Source organism: Felis catus, chromosome A1 (genome assembly GCF_018350175.1).
Source record: "Felis catus isolate Fca126 chromosome A1, F.catus_Fca126_mat1.0, whole genome shotgun sequence".
In the NCBI taxonomy this organism is placed as follows: domain Eukaryota; kingdom Metazoa; phylum Chordata; class Mammalia; order Carnivora; family Felidae; genus Felis; species Felis catus.
Window position 1 is genome coordinate 657,488 of NC_058368.1, and position 19,399 is coordinate 676,886.

Here is a 19,399-nt window from a genome sequence, read left to right on the forward strand (position 1 = left end):
AAAACTGGAAAGAAATCCTTTTATAAAAGAAGTTATTCCCTATATATCATAATGCCATAGACAGTGTTATGATTCTTTTATAAGAAAAACATGAAACAAAAATTGCTTGGCTTCACATAGGAGCCCTCGAATTTCCCTCCTTTAAACTAAAACATCCCAGTTCCTTCATTTGTGACATGATGGCACTGGGGAACCACTCTGATCCTGCAGCATATTAGAAATGCATTTCATGTTGGGGCACCTGGGTGGCTCAGTCAGTTAAGTGCCAGACTTGGGTTCAGGTCATGATTTCGCTGCTCATGAGTTCGAGCCCTGCATTGGGCTCTGTGCTGACAGCTGAGAGCTGGGAGCTTAGAGCTTGCTTCAGATTCTGTCTCCATCTCTGCCTCTCCCCTACTCGTGCTCTGTCTCTCTCTCTCTCTCTCTCTCTCTCTCTCTCTCTCTCTCTCTATCTCAAATATAAAATAAAACACAAAAAAATTTAAAAAGGAAAAAAAAGAAATGCATTTCATGGGGCGCCTGTGTGGCTTAGTTGGTTAAGTGTCTGACTCTTGAATTTGGCTAAAGGTCATGATCCCAAGATTGTGGGATTGAACCCTTGGACTCTGCTGGGCATGGAGCCTGCTTGAGATTCTCTCTCTCTCTCTCTCTCTCTCTCTCTCTCTCTCTCTCTGCCTACCCCTCCCCCACTTGCATGTACATGCTCTCTCTCTCAAAAAGAAGAAAGAAATGCATTTCATAACTATCCTCACCATAATCTTCAGAAGAGAAAAATGCTATTTGAAATTGTATATCTATCAATGAGTTTTACATAATACAGATTTTATTACAATTGTCCTCACATGCCTATTAAAAGAGAATTCTCACCATCTTTTGTCTTTAATCTTTTTGTCCCACCTGCTCTGTCCTTAGATCACCAATTTCTATAGCTAATTTGAGGACATCTTTAAAAAAGATAATAGCATGGTAAATATTACCTATACTCAAGAATCTTAACAATTCCAGGGTTTATTGTTGATAATTTTAATAAATCTTTGAGTAGCAAACAAGTGTTTTATTTGTTTTCTCTTAGAAATGACAACAGATGATCTGTCCCAGGACAACTCCACTGAGAAGGAAAACGTTGTGGAACTCACAGAGTAATCTACTTCTGATCATTAAGACTCTCCAGTTTTGCAAAGTATTTTGTAAACCTCAAACACAGTTTTAAAATACTATTAGTACCTCACGTTTCTTGTAGTATTTTTGTTTATCTTGCTTCTCTAATTCTAGGCTTTTATTTATTTAAGACTTTACTTCAACTAGTAGAGTGATAATTATTTCCATCTTAGTATTATACAAGATTGGACATGATAGTTGGATTGCTTTGAAAAAAGAAAACGTTTGGGCAGTCTGCTCACCCTGCTACCTTACAGAGAAGCCTTTAGAGTAGAGACAGTCCCTTACTCCCTACCTCATGTGTCAAAAACTGGAAATGACAGCCTTCTGCAAATGGACCATGTGCAGCTTCTTCCAGCATACCCCAAACTGTAATGTCAGTTAAGGGTCACGTTTAGCCTCATTTTATTTGTTAATCGTAGTGTTAAAAGAGAGAGCAAATACCAAAGATAAAAGTACAGATTATGAGAAGTCTGACACTTTTATTTCAAAGGGCTGTTGACTGTAGTCCAGACAATCTCTGGTGTGAGCCTAAGTGATTGGTTTCTAAGGGTCAGAACCCAAGAGGATGCAGGATTGGTGCTCTCTCCAGTGCGCTGGCCTGCTTCTCTTATGCCCTGCCTCTGCTTCAGGACGCCCACCTTCTGATGCAGACGCTCAGTATTTGGCATAAGAACTCTAAAGTTACACACAGGAGGAATCCAGCTCATTCCATAAGACTTTCTAACCATTTTCAGAATATCTAAGGAGGCATTAGGGACTTAAAATGTATTTTGTATGGAATTAGGAGATATCCAAGAAAAATTTTATGAAAAGCCTCCTTAGTTTAAAAGTCCATTGTAATGTTTCATTTTTCTTATACAAATTTCAGGTCTTATACAGAGAATGCTGAAATTCCTCATTTTCCACAAGATTTCGAAGTTGCAAAATATAACACCTTGGAAAAAGTAAGAGCCTGATTTGTAGTTGAAAAAATACCCACCCCCCCCCGAATGTCTTCTGATTACTTTTCCTGTTTGATAATTTTCTCATTGTTTTGGAAAACTGTGCATATCCTGAATAAATATTTAATAGATGAGTTGATTTTTAATAGTCAAAAAAATTTTATATTTAAAATGTAACATTTAACTTCGTGTTTTTATTATAAAAGTAATACCTGCTCACAATAAAATATAAACAGTACAAAATATTGATGGGACTTTAAAAGTAAAGGACTTCTTCCGTGTTTATTAATGCCTTCTTGTATTTTAAGAGTAGATTTGACACTATTTACATTATGTTGAATTTCCGTTACCACTCATTAAAAAGAAAAGGAGATAATTCTTTCTCCAATGTCGTGTAAATGAAAACCCTCGCATTCAAAATGATGCTCCATTTGTATTTTTTAGATATTTTAATGAAATGTAACTTGAAAACAACATTCCTTCTGTGATAGAGAAAATATAAAAAGTGGTATAGTTTAAACACATACAGATAGATCTGTAGTAAAAATACAGGCAGGAGATATACCAAAATATTAATAGTAATTATATCTGTAGTGTGCTTTCTGGTAATTTTTATTTTTTCTTCATACTTTGTGTATTTTCCGAATTGTATCTCGCGTGAACTTGTATTGGCTTTATAATCTACATTTTTAAATGGTGCGTGCGGCTTGTTATTTAATGGACACACGACCTATTTTCCAGGTTGGGGCGGAGGGTGGTAAGGCAGTGGCGGTGGTGGAACTGCAGTGCTCCCGGGAGGAGCCCGGGGACGCCGCCTTCCTGATATCCGCACACTTCCTCTCGGCCACCGGCGTCAAGGTATCGATCTTTGTATTGATTCGTATGTGTTTATCCACCCTCGTTCCTAACTAGTTTCCTTAACATTGGTCAAGGTACCGGCCAATCTGTTACCCTTTTTCTTTTTACCTGGTAAATGGTTTTGAAAAGTTGAGCCGTGTTCTCCGTTGCAGTGTAGCAGGTGAAGGAAAGGGGGTGAGAGCGGCACCTTGACTAGAGCCGCACGGGGCTCTTCAATGTCAAGAGGGGAATACTCAGCGGGTGCAGGGCACGTGGGCTTCCTGCCCCTGTGTTGAAGCACTTAGGGGAACTTTCCTAACGCACACACTTCTAAAAACCACCCATTCACATACTTTAAGTACCTGCTGAGTACCAAGTGATCTACCAGAAGCCAAAGATAAAAATTACTTAGGGGCGCATGGGTGGCTCCGTCGGTGAGGAGTCTGACTTCAGCTCAGGTCATGATCTGGCAGTACAGGAGTTCAAGCCCCGCCTCAGGCTCTGTGCTGACAGCTCCAACCCTGCAGCCTGCTTCCTTCTGTGTCTCCCTCTCTCTCTCTGCCCCTCCCCCTTTTGCATTCTCTCTCCCTCTCTCTTAAAAATAAATAAACATTAAAAATTTTTTTTAAATTACTTCAAACCCTGCCCCTCAGAGGTAGATCACCACCAGGGAAGATTCATGATTGTAACCCTCTGGGACAGAACTGGGACAGAACCCACTGGGACAGAACTGATACTGAATGTAAAGTATTGCAGGCTCACAAACAACCAGGAAGCCTTTGCAGAGCCCGAGACCTTTGCATTAGGTCACTGTCAAGTCAAGGGCATGGTTCCCATCTGAAACTATTATGACACAAAAATAAATTCAGAACTAATACCTAAAGTTCAAAGCAAGTGCTGCCACACCGTCAGGGTGTCTTCCGTTTAGACAGACTTACAGGCAGGAAGCACAGCACCCACAGGGCACACAGACCCTCTTCAGGGGGAGTGGTCCTCGCAGCATGTTACTCAGGCTCTGGATGCTTCTGGCTTTGCCCCCGCTGGAGGTGCCAGCTGTGGTGCCAGGAGGGAGACTCACATCAGGAGGAGGCACGATCTACCTGATGTAGAAAGTCACCCACAGTAGCCCATACCTGTTGTAACATAGGCCTAGGTTGGAGATGTCTTGAAGGGAGATGCCCATCGCTAGCATCACTGCCCTCAGGGAAGCCCAAGGCTCAGGTTTCCCACCCACCATTTAAGTTTCATTCATTGAACTCCTGGTCCTGATGCAATTTATTAATGAGAGGTCATTACCTCTCATTAATTACCTCTCATGCAATTACCTAAGCAATTTTGCCTAATATTACAGCGTCCCACCCTTACCAGCTTTCCACAGGAACAAATATAAAAAGTTAATCCAAGTCGAATGTGTCCAAGGAGGAGAAGGGGTTTTCTTAACTTTTTACCCAAAAACATGTGCTCTATTTTGTGGAGGATTTAGTTGTGTGGGTAAAAAGTAAGGAAACATCAAGTTGAAAACCATGATAGAGTGTGTTGTCACTGGTTTTCTTTACTGAAACTATAAGGCTGCATCAGCCACTGTGTCCCCTCCTGCTTACTATCTCGAGAGCCCTTCCTGAGTGCCTTCCGCCCTTAGCAGGCGTGAGTCTGAGAACACAAGTAGAGTGCTCCTCCGGTGAGTGTGTTCACTTTGATAGAAATTATCCTCACCAACTGTGAAAGAGCTGTCCTGCAGAAGAGGCTTTTCTGGTTTGCCCCTCTCATAAAAAGCCAATTTGATGGAAACCTTCCAAAATTGTGTTAAACTCTGCCTTCTCAAATGGAGTAACTTGAACATGGTATGCTCTTTTCTCTAAGTTTCAGAGGTGTCCCGTGGCCACCAGTGCGGGAGGGCAGTTGAGCAGTGTCATGAGTAGCCTGGCTTCTTCCTGGGGCGGCACACTCCAGAGCCAGAGGCTTGGCTGACACCCAAACCGACACCCATGGGCAAGACCTCCCCCGTTCTCTGAGGTTAATGACTTTGGGATAACTGCTCACTACAGGAGCACGGATTTCCAGGAAAAGCAGAAGAATGCCACATCCATGGGCAGGTTGGAATGAGGGAGACAGTTTGCGTCTATCCACAGGATGCCTTGTTCCACTCCCTCGACATTATTTGCGTGACCCGAGAGCTTTCTGCCTTTCTCCTTGCTGTGGTGGTATCATTTCATTTTGACGGTGTGCTTGTCCCTAACAGTACCTCATTTCTGAGCTATTTTTCTTTTCCTCCCTTCCCCTGATTTATTTTTCCCATTTCCAAAAAGCTTGAAAGCCAGATTTCAAAGCTAATTAGAATAGTATGTAAATTAAGAATGTGTAGTCTCTGAACAGACGTTTGAGTGACTCTCCAGTGAATCAAATGTGCCTCTTCTGCATGTTGGGCCTGCTCAAGCTTTTCTCCCTTTCAGGTTTTAGGCTGTTTTGTGAAGGATTGAAGATTTAAGTAATTCTTTGAAAATAGTTAATAAACTTTTTCATGGCAGGGATCCAATGCCTATTTACATTGCTTTCCCCTGTGGTACATAGGAGGCGTTCGGTAAAGACCCGTATGTGAATAAGTTAGTACATCCTCGCATCCTGACATTTTGCTCCACGCTATGATTCACAGACTAGAAGACACTTCTCTGTAAAGAAAACCTCTGCAGATGCAAGTGAGCACTATGAAAATTACATTGAAGAACTGAAGAAACAAGGATTTCTGCTAAGGGAATATTTTACACCCGAAGCAACCCAGTTGGCATCTGAAAAACTGCAGGCGGTAAGACTGACTCATATGTTTAGATTTTGTGACTGACTGAGTATGTTGAATAGAAATGTTTTCTTTGTGACAAATAAAAACTTGGCAGGAGGGAAGAGTGGGAGTTAAGAACAGGAAAGGTAAACTCACAAAAATGCACGGCAGGGCAGCCGGTGGGGAGTGAGTTCCAGGATAAGCCATGAAACTTCCTGCTTGCTTCAGCAACAAACCCTCATGGCTTTCAAAAAATTTGATTATAACCTGGGCCAGGAATCAGGGGTCCTTGACCCTTCATGCTGCTTAACCTTTGATGCCACTGGCAGGCCTCAAGCTGATAAAGTGAAGGAAGAGTCAAAAGGAAACATAGAGTGGGAGTCAAAGAGAGAAGGGGAAATGAGGAGAGTGTAGGGAGGAAGTGGAAGCTCAAAGTTATCAGTCACTTGACTGCCTGTGACTCTTTGCCTGGCTGAAATTAATTATTTCTTCTCTCTTGGTTTTAAATCAGTCCACTTACGAAACTTCTTGTTGGTTTTTCAAATTTTGTTGTTGCAGTTGCTTTTGGAGGAGGTAATGAATTCAAGCACTCTGAGCAAAGAGGTGAGCGATTTGGTGGAGATGGTCTGGGCGGAAGCTCTCGGCCACCTGGAGCACACACTTCTCAAGCCTGCGAACAGGATTAGTCTCAATGACGTGAGTCACGTGCATCCTCCAAGCAAACCTCTGTCGTGACAGACCCGCTTTCTGACTCACTAGCTTGAATGATAGCACGTGTGTTTGCGCACCGGTCTGGTTGTTCTGGATGGGTTCCTGACATGCTTTTTCGTACCTTGGAGAAAGGGAATGTGGAGAGTGCTGAGAGGAAAACAAGCTTCCGGGAAAACTAGATGTTCCTGTCTCTCAAATGTCAGACCCAAGAACTGCTCCAAGCAGGCTTTTTGGTGCCAGCTCTGTAGGAGGCCCGCTCTCCTAGGTTCCGAGGTTTGTGGCAGGCCTGAGGGACAGGGATGCTGTTGGTCCTCAGTCGGATGCTCAGACCCTATTCTGTTTCCGTCACTGCTTCACAGTCTTGGAACTTGTGACTATTGTAGAGAAAGACAGCATGCTTCCAGAAGGTCCTCTTCTTAATTTTACATGATTGAAGGAGCAAGTGAAGACAGTATTTCCAGTGGTACATTTGCGTTGTCGTAGTAAAATAGTACAGTCTTCTTCTGTGGAACTGAACTAATTTATTTCAGGGAGAAAAAGGTTTCCTGGCACAAGGCTCAAAATGCACTTGTGTAATTAGAAATACATTCTGCTGAATTTTGTTCTTACTTTGATTCTTTCTAAATTTCTAAATTTCTTTCTAAAATCTTTCTAAATTTCTTGTGTGAAAAGCACATCTCCTATGGTTGTGTTAGAATTCCTCTCTCTGTGAATATAGACATAGCTGTGGATGCAGTTGTAGCTATAGATACAGATGTAGATGCGGGTATAGATATAGATACACAGATACAGATATTTAAGGCTCTGGTTCTTTCCTTTAGTTAAGCTGAGCCCATTTTTGGAAACCTTCTCGTGGCATCATTGTCACAGGTGAGATACATCTCCCATAAACGTGGCATTTGTTTTATGGCTGGTGTCCAGTAACTAATAGTTATGACATATCTAACAACTATTTTAGGTATTTTTATGCATGTTCCTTCACTTTCTCTTTGATTGTAAAGATTCAATTTTAATAAGAGTATATTGTTGTCCACTTAAAGGTGAGCAAGGCAGAGGGAGTTCTCCTTCTAGTAAAGGCAGCCCTGAAAAATGGAGAAACAGAAGAACAATTGCAAAATATGATGACCGAGTTCTACAGATTAATACCTCACAGAGGCACAGCAACTGAAGAAGTGAACCTGAGACTATTAGCTAAGAAAGAGGACCTCTGCCAGGTAAATCTCTGAAATACAGAATTCAATTTAAAATATGTTGGGGAAGAATCTTTTCAAATCTGATTAATAAGATAGCACTGAATCACAAAAGTTGGCTCAAAAATAAATGCTGAGCCATTTTAGAATGCTTTGGATCCTTATGGAAGTTATCTGAACCATGTTCCCAAACATGAATGTGTTGGAATACTAGTACAAAGGCAGATATGTTTAGAATTGCTGCACGGTAAAGTAATTTTCTACATTAGGATGATGCCGGCCGGCCAGGTCTGAGGACCCAGAGCGGCTTCCTGGCTGCTCACAGGATAGAAATCAGCGGGATTGATGGGGTGCCTGGATGGCTCAGTCAGTTAAGCGTCCAACCTCGGCTCAGGTCATGAACTCACTGTTCATGGATTCGAGCCCTGCATCAGGTTCTGTGCTGGCAGCTCAGAGCCTGGAGCCTACTTCTGATTCTGTCTCCCTCTCTCTCTGCCCTTCCCCCACTTATCTCCATGTCTCTCTCTCTCTCTCAAAGATAAACATTTTAAAAAATTAAAAAAGAAAGAAATTGCAGGATAGAAATCAAAGGTGGGCCAGCGGGAGTTGAAAGCAGAGGTTACTGAAGGGAGAGAGAGTGCAGGTACAGGCAGTGTCTGGGAGAGGGAATCTTATCTTTGCCTGAGGTCTGGGGTTTCTGTGGAGGGTCGTGGTCTGGTGTACATGTGCTCTCAGGCATGCAGGAACTGCTCAAAACAAAGTGAGGGCTTAGGTGATGTTCCTTGGAGCCAAGAGGGTTGTGTGAGATATGTAACTCTGGTGATCTGGAATGCGCATATACTGGCTTCTCAGGTCTTCTCACCTGGTCCTTCCTTAGGTATTATCTCTTCTACAGAAATCCTTAACTCCTGGTCCCATACAAGGAGGACATGCACTATTTGCATTCTGACCTGTGTGTAAAGTAGGGGTCCTAACAAGAATAGAAGCAGGAAAAGGAGTAAAAAGCAGATTTTTATGGAGTCCTTCAGTTTCCCTATCTCAAGGAGATGAGTTGTGTTTGTAAAAGAAACAGAAAGCTGTAATTGCCTTGAACAATGAGGATACTTACCCCCCTGTATAACAGGAAGCCAGCTGTAGGGTGACTGCTGGTCCAGCCGCTCAAAGGAGGCATTATCATCAGGGGCCAGCTTCTTCCCATCTCTGTGCTCCCTTCTCCACCTGGCTCCCCTTACATCACCTTACAGCTACAGTGCTTCCTAGCATCCCATCCAGAGTATTTCTTTTCTTGTCTCTTAGAGGAGGCTCCCCCTACCCCCTTCAATCCAAAATAAGTGAAGAACCAACAGATGAGATGAACCAGTCCGCAGGATGAGAAAGGAGTCTTCCAAATTTAAAGTTTCATGATTTGCCTAACCAGAAGAAAGAACCTCAGTGGCTGGTTTTCCTATTCAGCAGGTGTCTGGGATGCCCATCCAAATGCTTTTTCATTTAACTTTTATATATTTTCAGTAGGTGATGCATCTGCATTATTCAAAAGTCAAAATTATATATTTTTTAAAGTTTATTTATTTTGAGAGAGAGAGAGAGAGAGAGCAGAGGAGGGGCAGAGAGAGAGGGAGACAGAATCCCAAGAAGGCTCAGCGATGTCAGCCCAGAGCCTGATGCCGGGCTCGTGACCTGAGCCAAAATCAAGAGTCAGATGCTTAACCGACTGAGACCCCCAGGTGCCGGGTCAAAATTATATTTACAAGGAATACTCAGAGTAGTCTCTGTTCTACCCTGTCCCCTCTACCCATTGCAACTCCCCAACTCGATAGATAACCATTTTTACTAATTCGTTTGTCTTTGCAGTTTCTTTATGCACAAAACTGTAAATATTCACATATATACTTATTCCTCTTCTCCTTTTTTTAAATAAAAAGTCATATGCCATCTTTGCTGCTCTGCACCTGCTTTTCCCACTTAGCATATCCTGTACATAGAGAGCATCTTCACTCACCACATTGTGGATCGTTTCCGGACTTTGCTACTACAAACAGTGCCACAGTGAATACGCTTTTGTATTTGTCATTTCGTACCTTCAGAGGAGTGTCCCTGAGACATGTCCCAGGAATAGAAGTGCTAGCTTACAGGGTGAATGCATCTGTAATTGTGATAGATTTTGTCCGATTCCCTCATAAAGGTTCTACTGTTTGCCCACCCATCATCAGTGAATGAGAGTTTCTATTTCCTGTAGTTTTACCACAAGTGTATTTGTCAAACTTTTATATTATAGACTTTACCAATTTCCTGGATGAGAAATGACCTCTCAGTTCCAGGATTTGTATTTAGGGGACGTTTGTGTGTCTTTTTCTGTGAACTGCCAATTCATGTCCTTTGCCTCTTTTTCTTTTGGATCTTGATATTTTTCCATGATTTTTAGGACATCTTAAGAAGTTAGGGAGCTTAGTCTGAGACATGAGTTACAAATATTTGCTACAGTTTATTTGTTTCGTTTTGTTTTGTTCTTTACTTTGCTTATGGTGAATTGGGGTGATGGTTGACGTGTTCTATTTCACCATACAGAAATTTTTTACTTTTATATAGAAAAATCCATCAGTCTCTTCTTTTCTGGCTGGTGTATTTGAATTGAAATTAGCCCCTCGCCACGCCAAGGTCATAAGGATGCATGGCAAGTAGAGTGAATAGGGCTCCCCTGTCAATGTCTCCTTAGCCTCAAAGATGGTGAAAGCAATACATTCCTGTATAAACGTAATTCAGATTATCCAGGAGCTGTGTTCCCTCCTCCAAGCTCCATGACCTATGAGTATACTAAGTATACCAGGGTTCCCTTTCAGGGAAGACACCTGTTTCTTCATCATTTTTGTGTCTTTCAAATCTAATACCAGCCTGGCATAGAGAACATGTTTAATGAATTTTTTGGTAACAGAATTGGACTTGAGTCCTGATGATCTGAGTTCCTATTTAGTCACTATCCCCTCTCTGCTATGGAGTCATTAGCAACTGATTCAGCTTCTCAGAGCCTCATTGTCCCCATCTATACAGTGAGGATAATAAGATCTAATAAGACCAGTGTAACAGTGTGGATTAAAGGAACAGTGTAGCTGAAAACACTTTATCAACAATGAGGTGCTGTCCTAATGTACACTATTATTATTATTGTATATTATGCTATCACTGAGGGCACAATAGATACTAAAGGTATTACCTTTAATGTGCCACTTACATATTGATCAAAATATTGATCAAAAGCTTTGGGGAGGGGCACCTGGCTGGCTCAGTTGGTGGAACATGTGACTCTTGATCTCTCTGGGTTTTGAGTTCAAGCCCCACATTGGGTGCAGACATTACTTAAAAGTAAAACCTTTGGAAGAAAAAAAGCTTTGGGGAAATAAAATCTTATTTTTCCAATCTTTTTGAGAAAGTGTAATGTGCTATAAATATTTTGATATGTAGTGATTCTAACGTCTTACATCATTTCCATCTACAGCTAATAAGAGACATGGTTAATGTCTGTGAAACTAATCTGTCCAGACCCAACCCGCCTTCTCTTGCCAAATACCGAGCTTTGAGATGCAAAATTGAGCATGTTGAACAGAACACTGAAGAATTTTTCAGAGTTAGAAAAGAGGTTTTACAGAATAATCACAGGTATGCATAAAGGAAATGTCTTAGGATCTGTTATTATGTAATACTATTTCAGATTCTGTTATAAAGCTACTGTCCAGGGGTGCCTAGGTGGCCCAGACGCTTGATTTTTGCTTAGGTCATGATCTCATGGCTCCTGAGTTCAAGCCCCCTGCAGCTGGGCTCCACACTGAGAGGGCGGAGCCTGCTTAAGATTCTCTCTTTCTCCCTCTCCCCACCCCCCACATGCAAGCGGGCATGCTCTCTCTCACAAAAAAAAAAAAAAAAAAAAAAAAAAGCTACTCTCCACAATAACTGGTATGATTTAATCCTCTATAACAAGGTAACTATATTGTGATGACAAATTTCTTTCTTCAGTGTTTATAATATAAATTGGGACAGTATTCTATGCTTGAAAACTCTCCCCATTCACTCTGAGTTCAAGCTTACCTAATCTTGCTGAGATTAAATTTAAAGATTTTAAATCACAAGGCTTTTTTGTATTTTGAAGGGTGTTATATAGGAAAACCCATTTAAATTAAGATTTTAAACAATTTTTTTTTCAACGTTTATTTATTTTTGGGACAGAGAGAGACAGAGCATGAACGGGGGAGGGGCAGAGAGAGAGGGAGACACAGAATCGGAAACAGGCTCCAGGCTCTGAGCCATCAGCCCAGAGCCCGACGCGGGGCTCGAACTCCCGGACCGCGAGATCGTGACCTGGCTGAAGTCGGACGCCTAACCGACTGCGCCACCCAGGCGTCCCTAAATTAAGATTTTAAAATGCAGCTGTGTGCATGGTAGCTTCCAAGACGCCCACTCAATGGCATGAAAACACTCAGTTGAAAATCTGGAAAACATGGCCAGAGATATGGCACCCCTAACCGTCAGTCACATCCGTTATCTGTTTCCTCACTGATGGTGAGACTCCCTGTTTCTTGTGCTCATGTGTGTTCTACAAGCCAGGACAGCAGCAGGAACAACAGGAGGCTGGATCAGCCTCTCAGACCAGCCTTCACTGGGTATTAGTTTCCTCTGAGAGCCTGGACCCAGTTTCAAGGTTCAGAAACTAATTTGATGGATTATTCTTAAGGGTGGGACTGACTTCCATTGGATTGGTCACTCAGCCCACTAATGTAACTTCCCAGCACTCCTCTGCCTGAAGTCTTTCTTCTGGGTGTTTCTGGCATCTCAGCTCTCATTAGGTACAATGGGCCAGGTTAGCCTTAATCAGCCTCACACACTGCCTGGAGCCAAACCGTGGGGGCCATTTGTTACATTTTTAGGAATTTTGTGAGCTGAATACCATTAGTAACGACATCGGCTGTGGTGGGAGGATTTATACCATAGAAACCAGCAAATGCCACAAATCGGGGTCCTGTGTGGGTTTTGCTATTGCTTTGAGAACTGGTTTTCCGGCAGCTAGCTAGAAGCACCCACCTTATGGACTAATTCAGACCTGTCTAAAACGGTGTTCTGCCTTCCTTGATCAGTTGCCCTCAAATGCCATTACTAGTGTTACTTCACACCCACCAAGATGGCTGTATTTTTTTTTTTTTTTTGAGAAAATGAAAATATGGGTAATTATAGTGTTCGTGAGGATGCGGGGAAATTGGAACTCCCATAAAATGGTGCAGCCACTGTTTGGCGGTTCCTCAACAAATTCAGCACAGAATTACTGTCTGCCCCAGCGATTCCAGTCCTCGTTAGATACCCCAAAGAAGTGGAAACAAGTACTCAAGCAGATACGGATACATGAATGTTCATAGCAGCGCTATTCACGATAGCCCAACGGTGGAAACAACCCAAATGTCCATCAGTGGTTGAAAGGATTAGCAAAACGTGATTATGTACACATAATGGAATGTTAATCACCAAAAATGAGTGAGGTACTAATACATGTTACAAGACGGGTGAGTCTCAAAAGCATTATGCTAAGTGAAAGAAGCCAGACATGAAAGACCACGTGTTGTATGATTTCATGTATGTGCAATATCTGGAAGAGACAAATCGAATCCATGGAGACAGAAAGCAGATTGCCAGGCTCCAGGAGAGGGAAGAATGGGGACCGACTGCTAAATGGGCATGGGCTGTTCTTCTGGAGTGCTGAAATGTTTAAGTGGAAGCGGTGGCTGCCCATTTTAATATGCTAATTATTACAGAACGGTATACTTCAAAAGGGTTAGTTTTGTGTTACGTGACTTTTACATCAGTTAAAAAAATCCTTTCCTTTAGATCTTTTCCAGATTTGGCTTTTATATATAATCAAATTACTTTTACTTCTTTTGATTTGACTTTTGACCCACCCCTAGATATCTGCTAGGATCTAATACTACATTAGGAACTACTAACAATGAAGGCAGAATCAGGAGGGGAGTAACTGACTTTCTCCAGGGAGTCAAAGAGAAGGAAGAGCCATGACTTCAAGCCCTGGGGGGGGGGGGGGGGGGGGTGCAGTTCAGTCATCTAATGTAACTCAAGCCCTTAGAGATCTCACCTCGCACCCTAGTAATGTCATACAACAAAGGTGGACCTCTTTGTGTGGAGAGATTCTGCTGCTGTTAAGAAGCACAAGCAGAAGAAGCAGAAGAAGAAGGAAAAGAATAAGCAGAAGCAGGAGAAGGAGAAGAAGATTTTCTCCATTTCATTTCACTAATGATGATTTTTTCATATTCATTTTTTCTAGTTACAAAATTCATGTTCTTTGCTGAAAGTTTAGACAATGTGTGAAAACATGAAGAAAATTAAAGATCACCCAAAATCTCACCACCCAGAGATAACCCAGAGATAACATGACCACTGTTAACATTTTGGTGTAGAATAAATATATCCCAAATTGAATTATTGATTCTTCTCCTCACCTAGTGGTGTGTTGGTAAGCCAGCTCTCTGAAATAAACTCCTGACTTGTAACAACTGCTGATTTCTGTGGTATAAAAATGCTCCCACCATAGCTAATCTCAGGCTACCAATGTGACACCAAGAAACATGGAGTTGGGAAGACATACTGGATAGACTCTCCTACCCTCTCCACCCCACAACTCCGTCCCTCCGTAGTCCCCCAGTCTTTCCCCATGCCTCCCCATCTAGTCACCCACCCAGAGCCATTGTCAACTGTCCCTCATCCCCACATCTCCATTCCTGTCACTTCTGCCTCCAAAATGTCTGTAATCCATCGGCTTCTTTCGTTCACACTGCTGCCACCTTCAGTCCAGACACCGTTGTCTCATCTCCTTCCTGACGTTCTTCCCGCTCCTGCTGCATCCAATTAATTTTCCCATAACAACCAGTTAAGTCTTAGAATACACACTGTATTATGCCATGTTGCAGTAAATGTCACCTTCGAGGATAGGCCTTTCTTGACTATCCCGTCTCTGAACCTGGTAGAGTAGAACCTAAAATCAGTTATTTGCTAACTTTTCATTTTTGTCTCGCCATTAGGATGTAAGCCCTGTGAAGCCAGAGACCATGCTATCTCACTTCTAGTGCCTGGCAGAACACTCAGCACAGAGTGTATTTGTGAATGATTGAGTGCAATGAATTCAAGCTATTTATTCTATATGTTATATATTTGAAAAACTTTGGGATCATACCATGCATAAAGTTTTGTAACCTATTTTTAAAATTCATTTTACAACAAGTCTTACTTCATATACTTATTTATTTTTTAAGAGTGTGATTTTTTTTTAATGGCTACATAGTATTTGCAAGAAATGTTATGTTGTGACTCACAGAATCCATTCCATAATAATGGACGTTTGGGCTGTTTTGGGTTTTCTCCTGCTAATAATGATTTTTTATTTTACTTTCGATTGTACAGTCTCAAGTTTTTTCTTCTGCTTTTTACAGTACAGGTCCAGTAGACATCTTGAAGATATTTAGAGTTGGCAGAGTGAATGAAGCCACAGAGTTTTTGAGCCGGCTTGGCAATGTGAAGTCCTTACTGCATGGATCTCCCGTACAAAGCTTTGTAGGGATCCTGTCCCGGTAAGAGGACACCATCTTTATTTTCCAAATGTTTCAGCCTCACGAACATGAAGTGTTTTACCCTTTTTCCTACTTTTTTTATACCCTACCTGGGTCTCTTCAGTTAAAACCAGCTTATTGCATTCCAGAGAAAACTGAGCCCTTTAAATTATAATTAAATATAATTTATTTATTATTATATGTATTTTGAAGTGTAGTACATGGGTATGAATTGCTTCTTGAAGACAGTATCATATGAAGAAAGGAGATTCTCTATTTCATGGCTCTTCTGTGTGTCTAATTTGGGAATGTCCAATACTTAAAGAGAAGGGTCTAGAAATTAGAGTACCTAGATACTATGAGTTATCTATTCAAAACGTAACTCTAATTTCTGTTTGCTTTGAATAATCACTTAATATCAGAGCCAAACTGCAGTCACAGAGAGCAGGGGAGAATATGATTACATCTGGGTCCTTAACTAAATACCTAAGAGGAAACATAAAAGGAAATATACAGGATACATCTAGAAAAAACGTTCAACTGCTGTTGAAGGACCCAAAAGACACTTACATTAATCGGAAGGATGCCAAGTTTCCTTAAATTAACCTATAAATTTAGAGCTATCACAATAAAAGTGCTAACAAGATGTTTTTTTCAACGTTTATTTATTTTTGGGACAGAGAGAGACAGAGCATGAACGGGGGAGGGGCAGAGAGAGAGGGAGACACAGAATCGGAAACAGGCTCCAGGCTCTGAGCCATCAGCCCAGAGCCCGACGCGGGGCTCGAACTCCCGGACCGCGAGATCGTGACCTGGCTGAAGTCGGACGCCTAACCGACTGCGCCACCCAGGCGCCCCACAAGATGTTTTTTTTAAGAAATAAAAAGCTGATTATACTGCACATATTTTTTTAAATTTGACTTTGCCAGAGTAATTTTGAAAAAGAAGATTAATGAGGAAGAATTAACCAGACACTAAAAACATGTTATAAAACTGTGTTAATTAAAACAGTGAGGTGTGCCCAAAAAGATGATTCTACAAAATAAAGAATCCAAAAGTAAATGCAAAAACATAGAGGGTTTAGTACATGATAAAAGTAGCTTTTATTTCTGTGGAAGAAAGATAATTTCTTCAATACTATGTATTGGGACAGATTAGTACCTGGAAAAATACAAAGTTGGATCCTTACCTCATTCCTCACACGTAGATAAACTCCACATGGAACAAAGATTGAAAAATGAAAATATAAAGGTACTAATTGAAAAATAGGACAGTTTTTTTAATAACCTTTAAGTAGGACTAAAACCCAAAAACCACTTTACAAAGGTAATTACATTTCATAACACAAAATTCAAACTGGAGATGTTCATGTAATAAACGCAGAAGTCTCCCTTTACCCACCTTCTCAGAAACAACAGGGTTTAACTTTGATTGCAGAGAGTTCTTAGCAATGCTAGAAGGCCTGCAGGATATGTGTAAGTTCTTGAGCCAGGGAGAAACGCAGTCAGCATTGGGCCTAAACATGGTTCTGCTGAGTGCTTGACCTTGGCAGGTTGGAGTCAGAGCCCTGACCCAAGGCAGGAAGAATGGCCAGCACCTCCAGGCTGGTCAAGACAGGGATGAGAAGCTGACCATAGATTGGTACATGTGAATAGCACCTAGAAATCCTTCTGTGAGATTACTTTGAAATACATTTTTCTTTTCATTTCATGCTCTTTATTTATTTATTGTCTTTTTAATTGGTGTCTTTTTTCCAGCTTTATTAAGGTGTGATTGGCAAATGATAATTGTATATATTTAGGTTGTACAAGGGGATTTTTTTAAATGCATAACATGATGATTTCATGTACATGTATATTGTGAAATGATGATCACAATCAAGTTAACACATCCATCACTTCATATAGTTATCTTTTTTTCTTGTGGTGAGAACATAAGGTCTACTCTTAGCAAAGATAATTTATTTTTATTCTTTATCTTAGAACTGAAAGTGTATACTCTTTAGCCAACAACTCCCCATTTTCCCCAACCCCCACCTCCTAGAAACCACCATTCTGCACTCTGGTTCTGAGTTCGACTTTTCTAGATTCCACATATACGTGAGGTTATGCAGTATTTATCTTTCTGTGTCTGGCTTATTTCACTTAGCATAATGTCCTCCTTGAATAGCACCTGTCTTTGCTAGAATTATCATCCTATAATTAAAAATACCCTTTCTTTTAGTAAATCATTTTAATGTCCTTTTCTTTTTAGTGGGTTGCTTTTACCCAAAGTAGTTGAAGATCGTGGCACAAAGAGAACAGACACTGGAAATCTTGGGAGTGGGATATATTTCAGCGATTCACTCAGGTTAGTATACTACATATACTATACATGATGTCTTAACCATGTTACTCACACCCATCACCAAGGATTTATACCCAAGTAGTTGCTATGTGGTTTCCTCCATCTTTCCTTTGTAAGGGATTTCTCATCCAAGAAACATATCGGTGAAAGCAACCAGTTTTCTCAGTATACCATAGAAATATGTCTTTTGTGGTGGATATTTGGGAAAATTTTATTTTAAATCACCTTGATTTTACTATCCTGAGAGTCTTTACATATATTTACCTGCTTAATCCTTACAACAACCCTCTTAGGTCAGTTCTATTATTATCCCATATCACAGATGAGAACACTGAGGGACAGTGAGGGTATCTTGCCCAAGATCACATAGCATTTTGTCTTTCTCCAGGACCAGTGATCTTAACTTCTATAGCACATGACCTCTCATGTGCTTATACACATTATATACACAACTTATCATTTACACAACTTAAGTTGTGTCTTATCTATTGTAAATGAACTCTATGTGTATAGAATAATATTTCATCTTCAATATCCTTGTTAATATTTAAATCTATCCCCACAATAGCCACAGGGTATTAAACACCTGCCCTGTGCAAGGCACCGGACTAAGTGCTTCACGTACATTGTCTATAAACCTCACAGGTGGTATTGTGACATCATTTCGTGACAAGGAAACAGATTGATGGAGGTTAAGTAACTTGCATAAAGTCACAGAGCTAGTTAAATGATGGAGCTTGGGTTCAGGCCAGGCCAGGATAATTAATTATCCAGGATATTTCAGGAATTCCTATGGAAATCCGTAAGAAAAAAATAACTCAAAAAGCAAATGGACAAAAGACATGAGTAGGAACCTAATAGAAGAGGAAACACATGGACAATGTCATTTGAAAAGGTTACTAATCAATAATATGCAAATTCATCTATCATATACCATTTAATACCTATCAGCAAAAAAAAAAAAAAAAAAAAAAAAAAAAAAAAAAGCAACAACTCTAGGTGTTGGTAAGTCTCTAGAACAGTCTGAACTCTCAGACACTGTCAATAAACTGATAAGCCCTCTTGAGGAAATGTTGGCATCATCTGCTGTAGTTGAAGAGCATAATTAATGGTGTGACTTAGGAATCCTATAGATTGGACTAGGAACCAGGAAGCAGCAGTTCTCAATCCTGGCTACACATTCAAATCACCTGGAGATTTTATTTTTATCTTTTTATGTTTTTTACTTGAAGGACTTTCTTTTAAAGTTTTCATTCAAATTCCAGCCAGTTAACACAGCGTGATGTTTGTTTCAGGTGTACAGGTTAGTGATCCAACACGTCTGTGCAACACCCAGTTCTCATCACAAGTGCCCTCCTTAATCCCCATCACCTATTTCACCCATCGCCCCACCCACCTCCCCACCTGGAGGAGCTTTTAAACACCACTGGTGCTGATTTCACCCCAGATCAGTCAAATCAGGATGTCTAGGGGTGAGGTTTTTAAGCTCCCTGGATGATTCAGACTGAGTTGAGAATCACTTCCCTAGTGAGTCTACATAGACCAGGAGACATGTACACAGATGGCTAAGAAAACTGTAAGATCACTGGAAATGATGCAGATGTCCAATAAGAGTGGGATGGATCCAAAAATTTTGGTGTCGGCCTACATGGAGTCTTATATGGCAGTTGAGACACGTGTACTACAGCTACACGTGCCAAATGGAGGAGTCTTAGGAAGGTAACGTGGAGCAAATAATTGCTCTATGATTCTATATGTATAGAGTTTGAAAACAAGCAAAACTAAGCATACTGTTGAGGGACACATATCTATGCATCAATACTGTAAAAGAAAGAAAAAATAATATAC

The 19,399-nt window shown here is 40.9% G+C and overlaps 1 protein-coding gene across 1 annotated transcript in view; it reads left to right on the forward strand.

Moving 5' to 3' along the window:
- The window catches only part of PARP4 (poly(ADP-ribose) polymerase family member 4), a 123,139-nt gene that overhangs the window by 18,233 nt on the left and 85,507 nt on the right, over positions 1-19,399 (forward strand). The window contains 9 exon segments of the mRNA XM_045037170.1: positions 1,073-1,139; positions 2,030-2,105; positions 2,844-2,960; positions 5,590-5,739; positions 6,271-6,408; positions 7,464-7,637; positions 11,104-11,264; positions 15,089-15,226; positions 17,459-17,554. Of these exon segments, the coding sequence (XP_044893105.1) occupies positions 1,073-1,139; positions 2,030-2,105; positions 2,844-2,960; positions 5,590-5,739; positions 6,271-6,408; positions 7,464-7,637; positions 11,104-11,264; positions 15,089-15,226; positions 17,459-17,554 (1,117 nt within the window).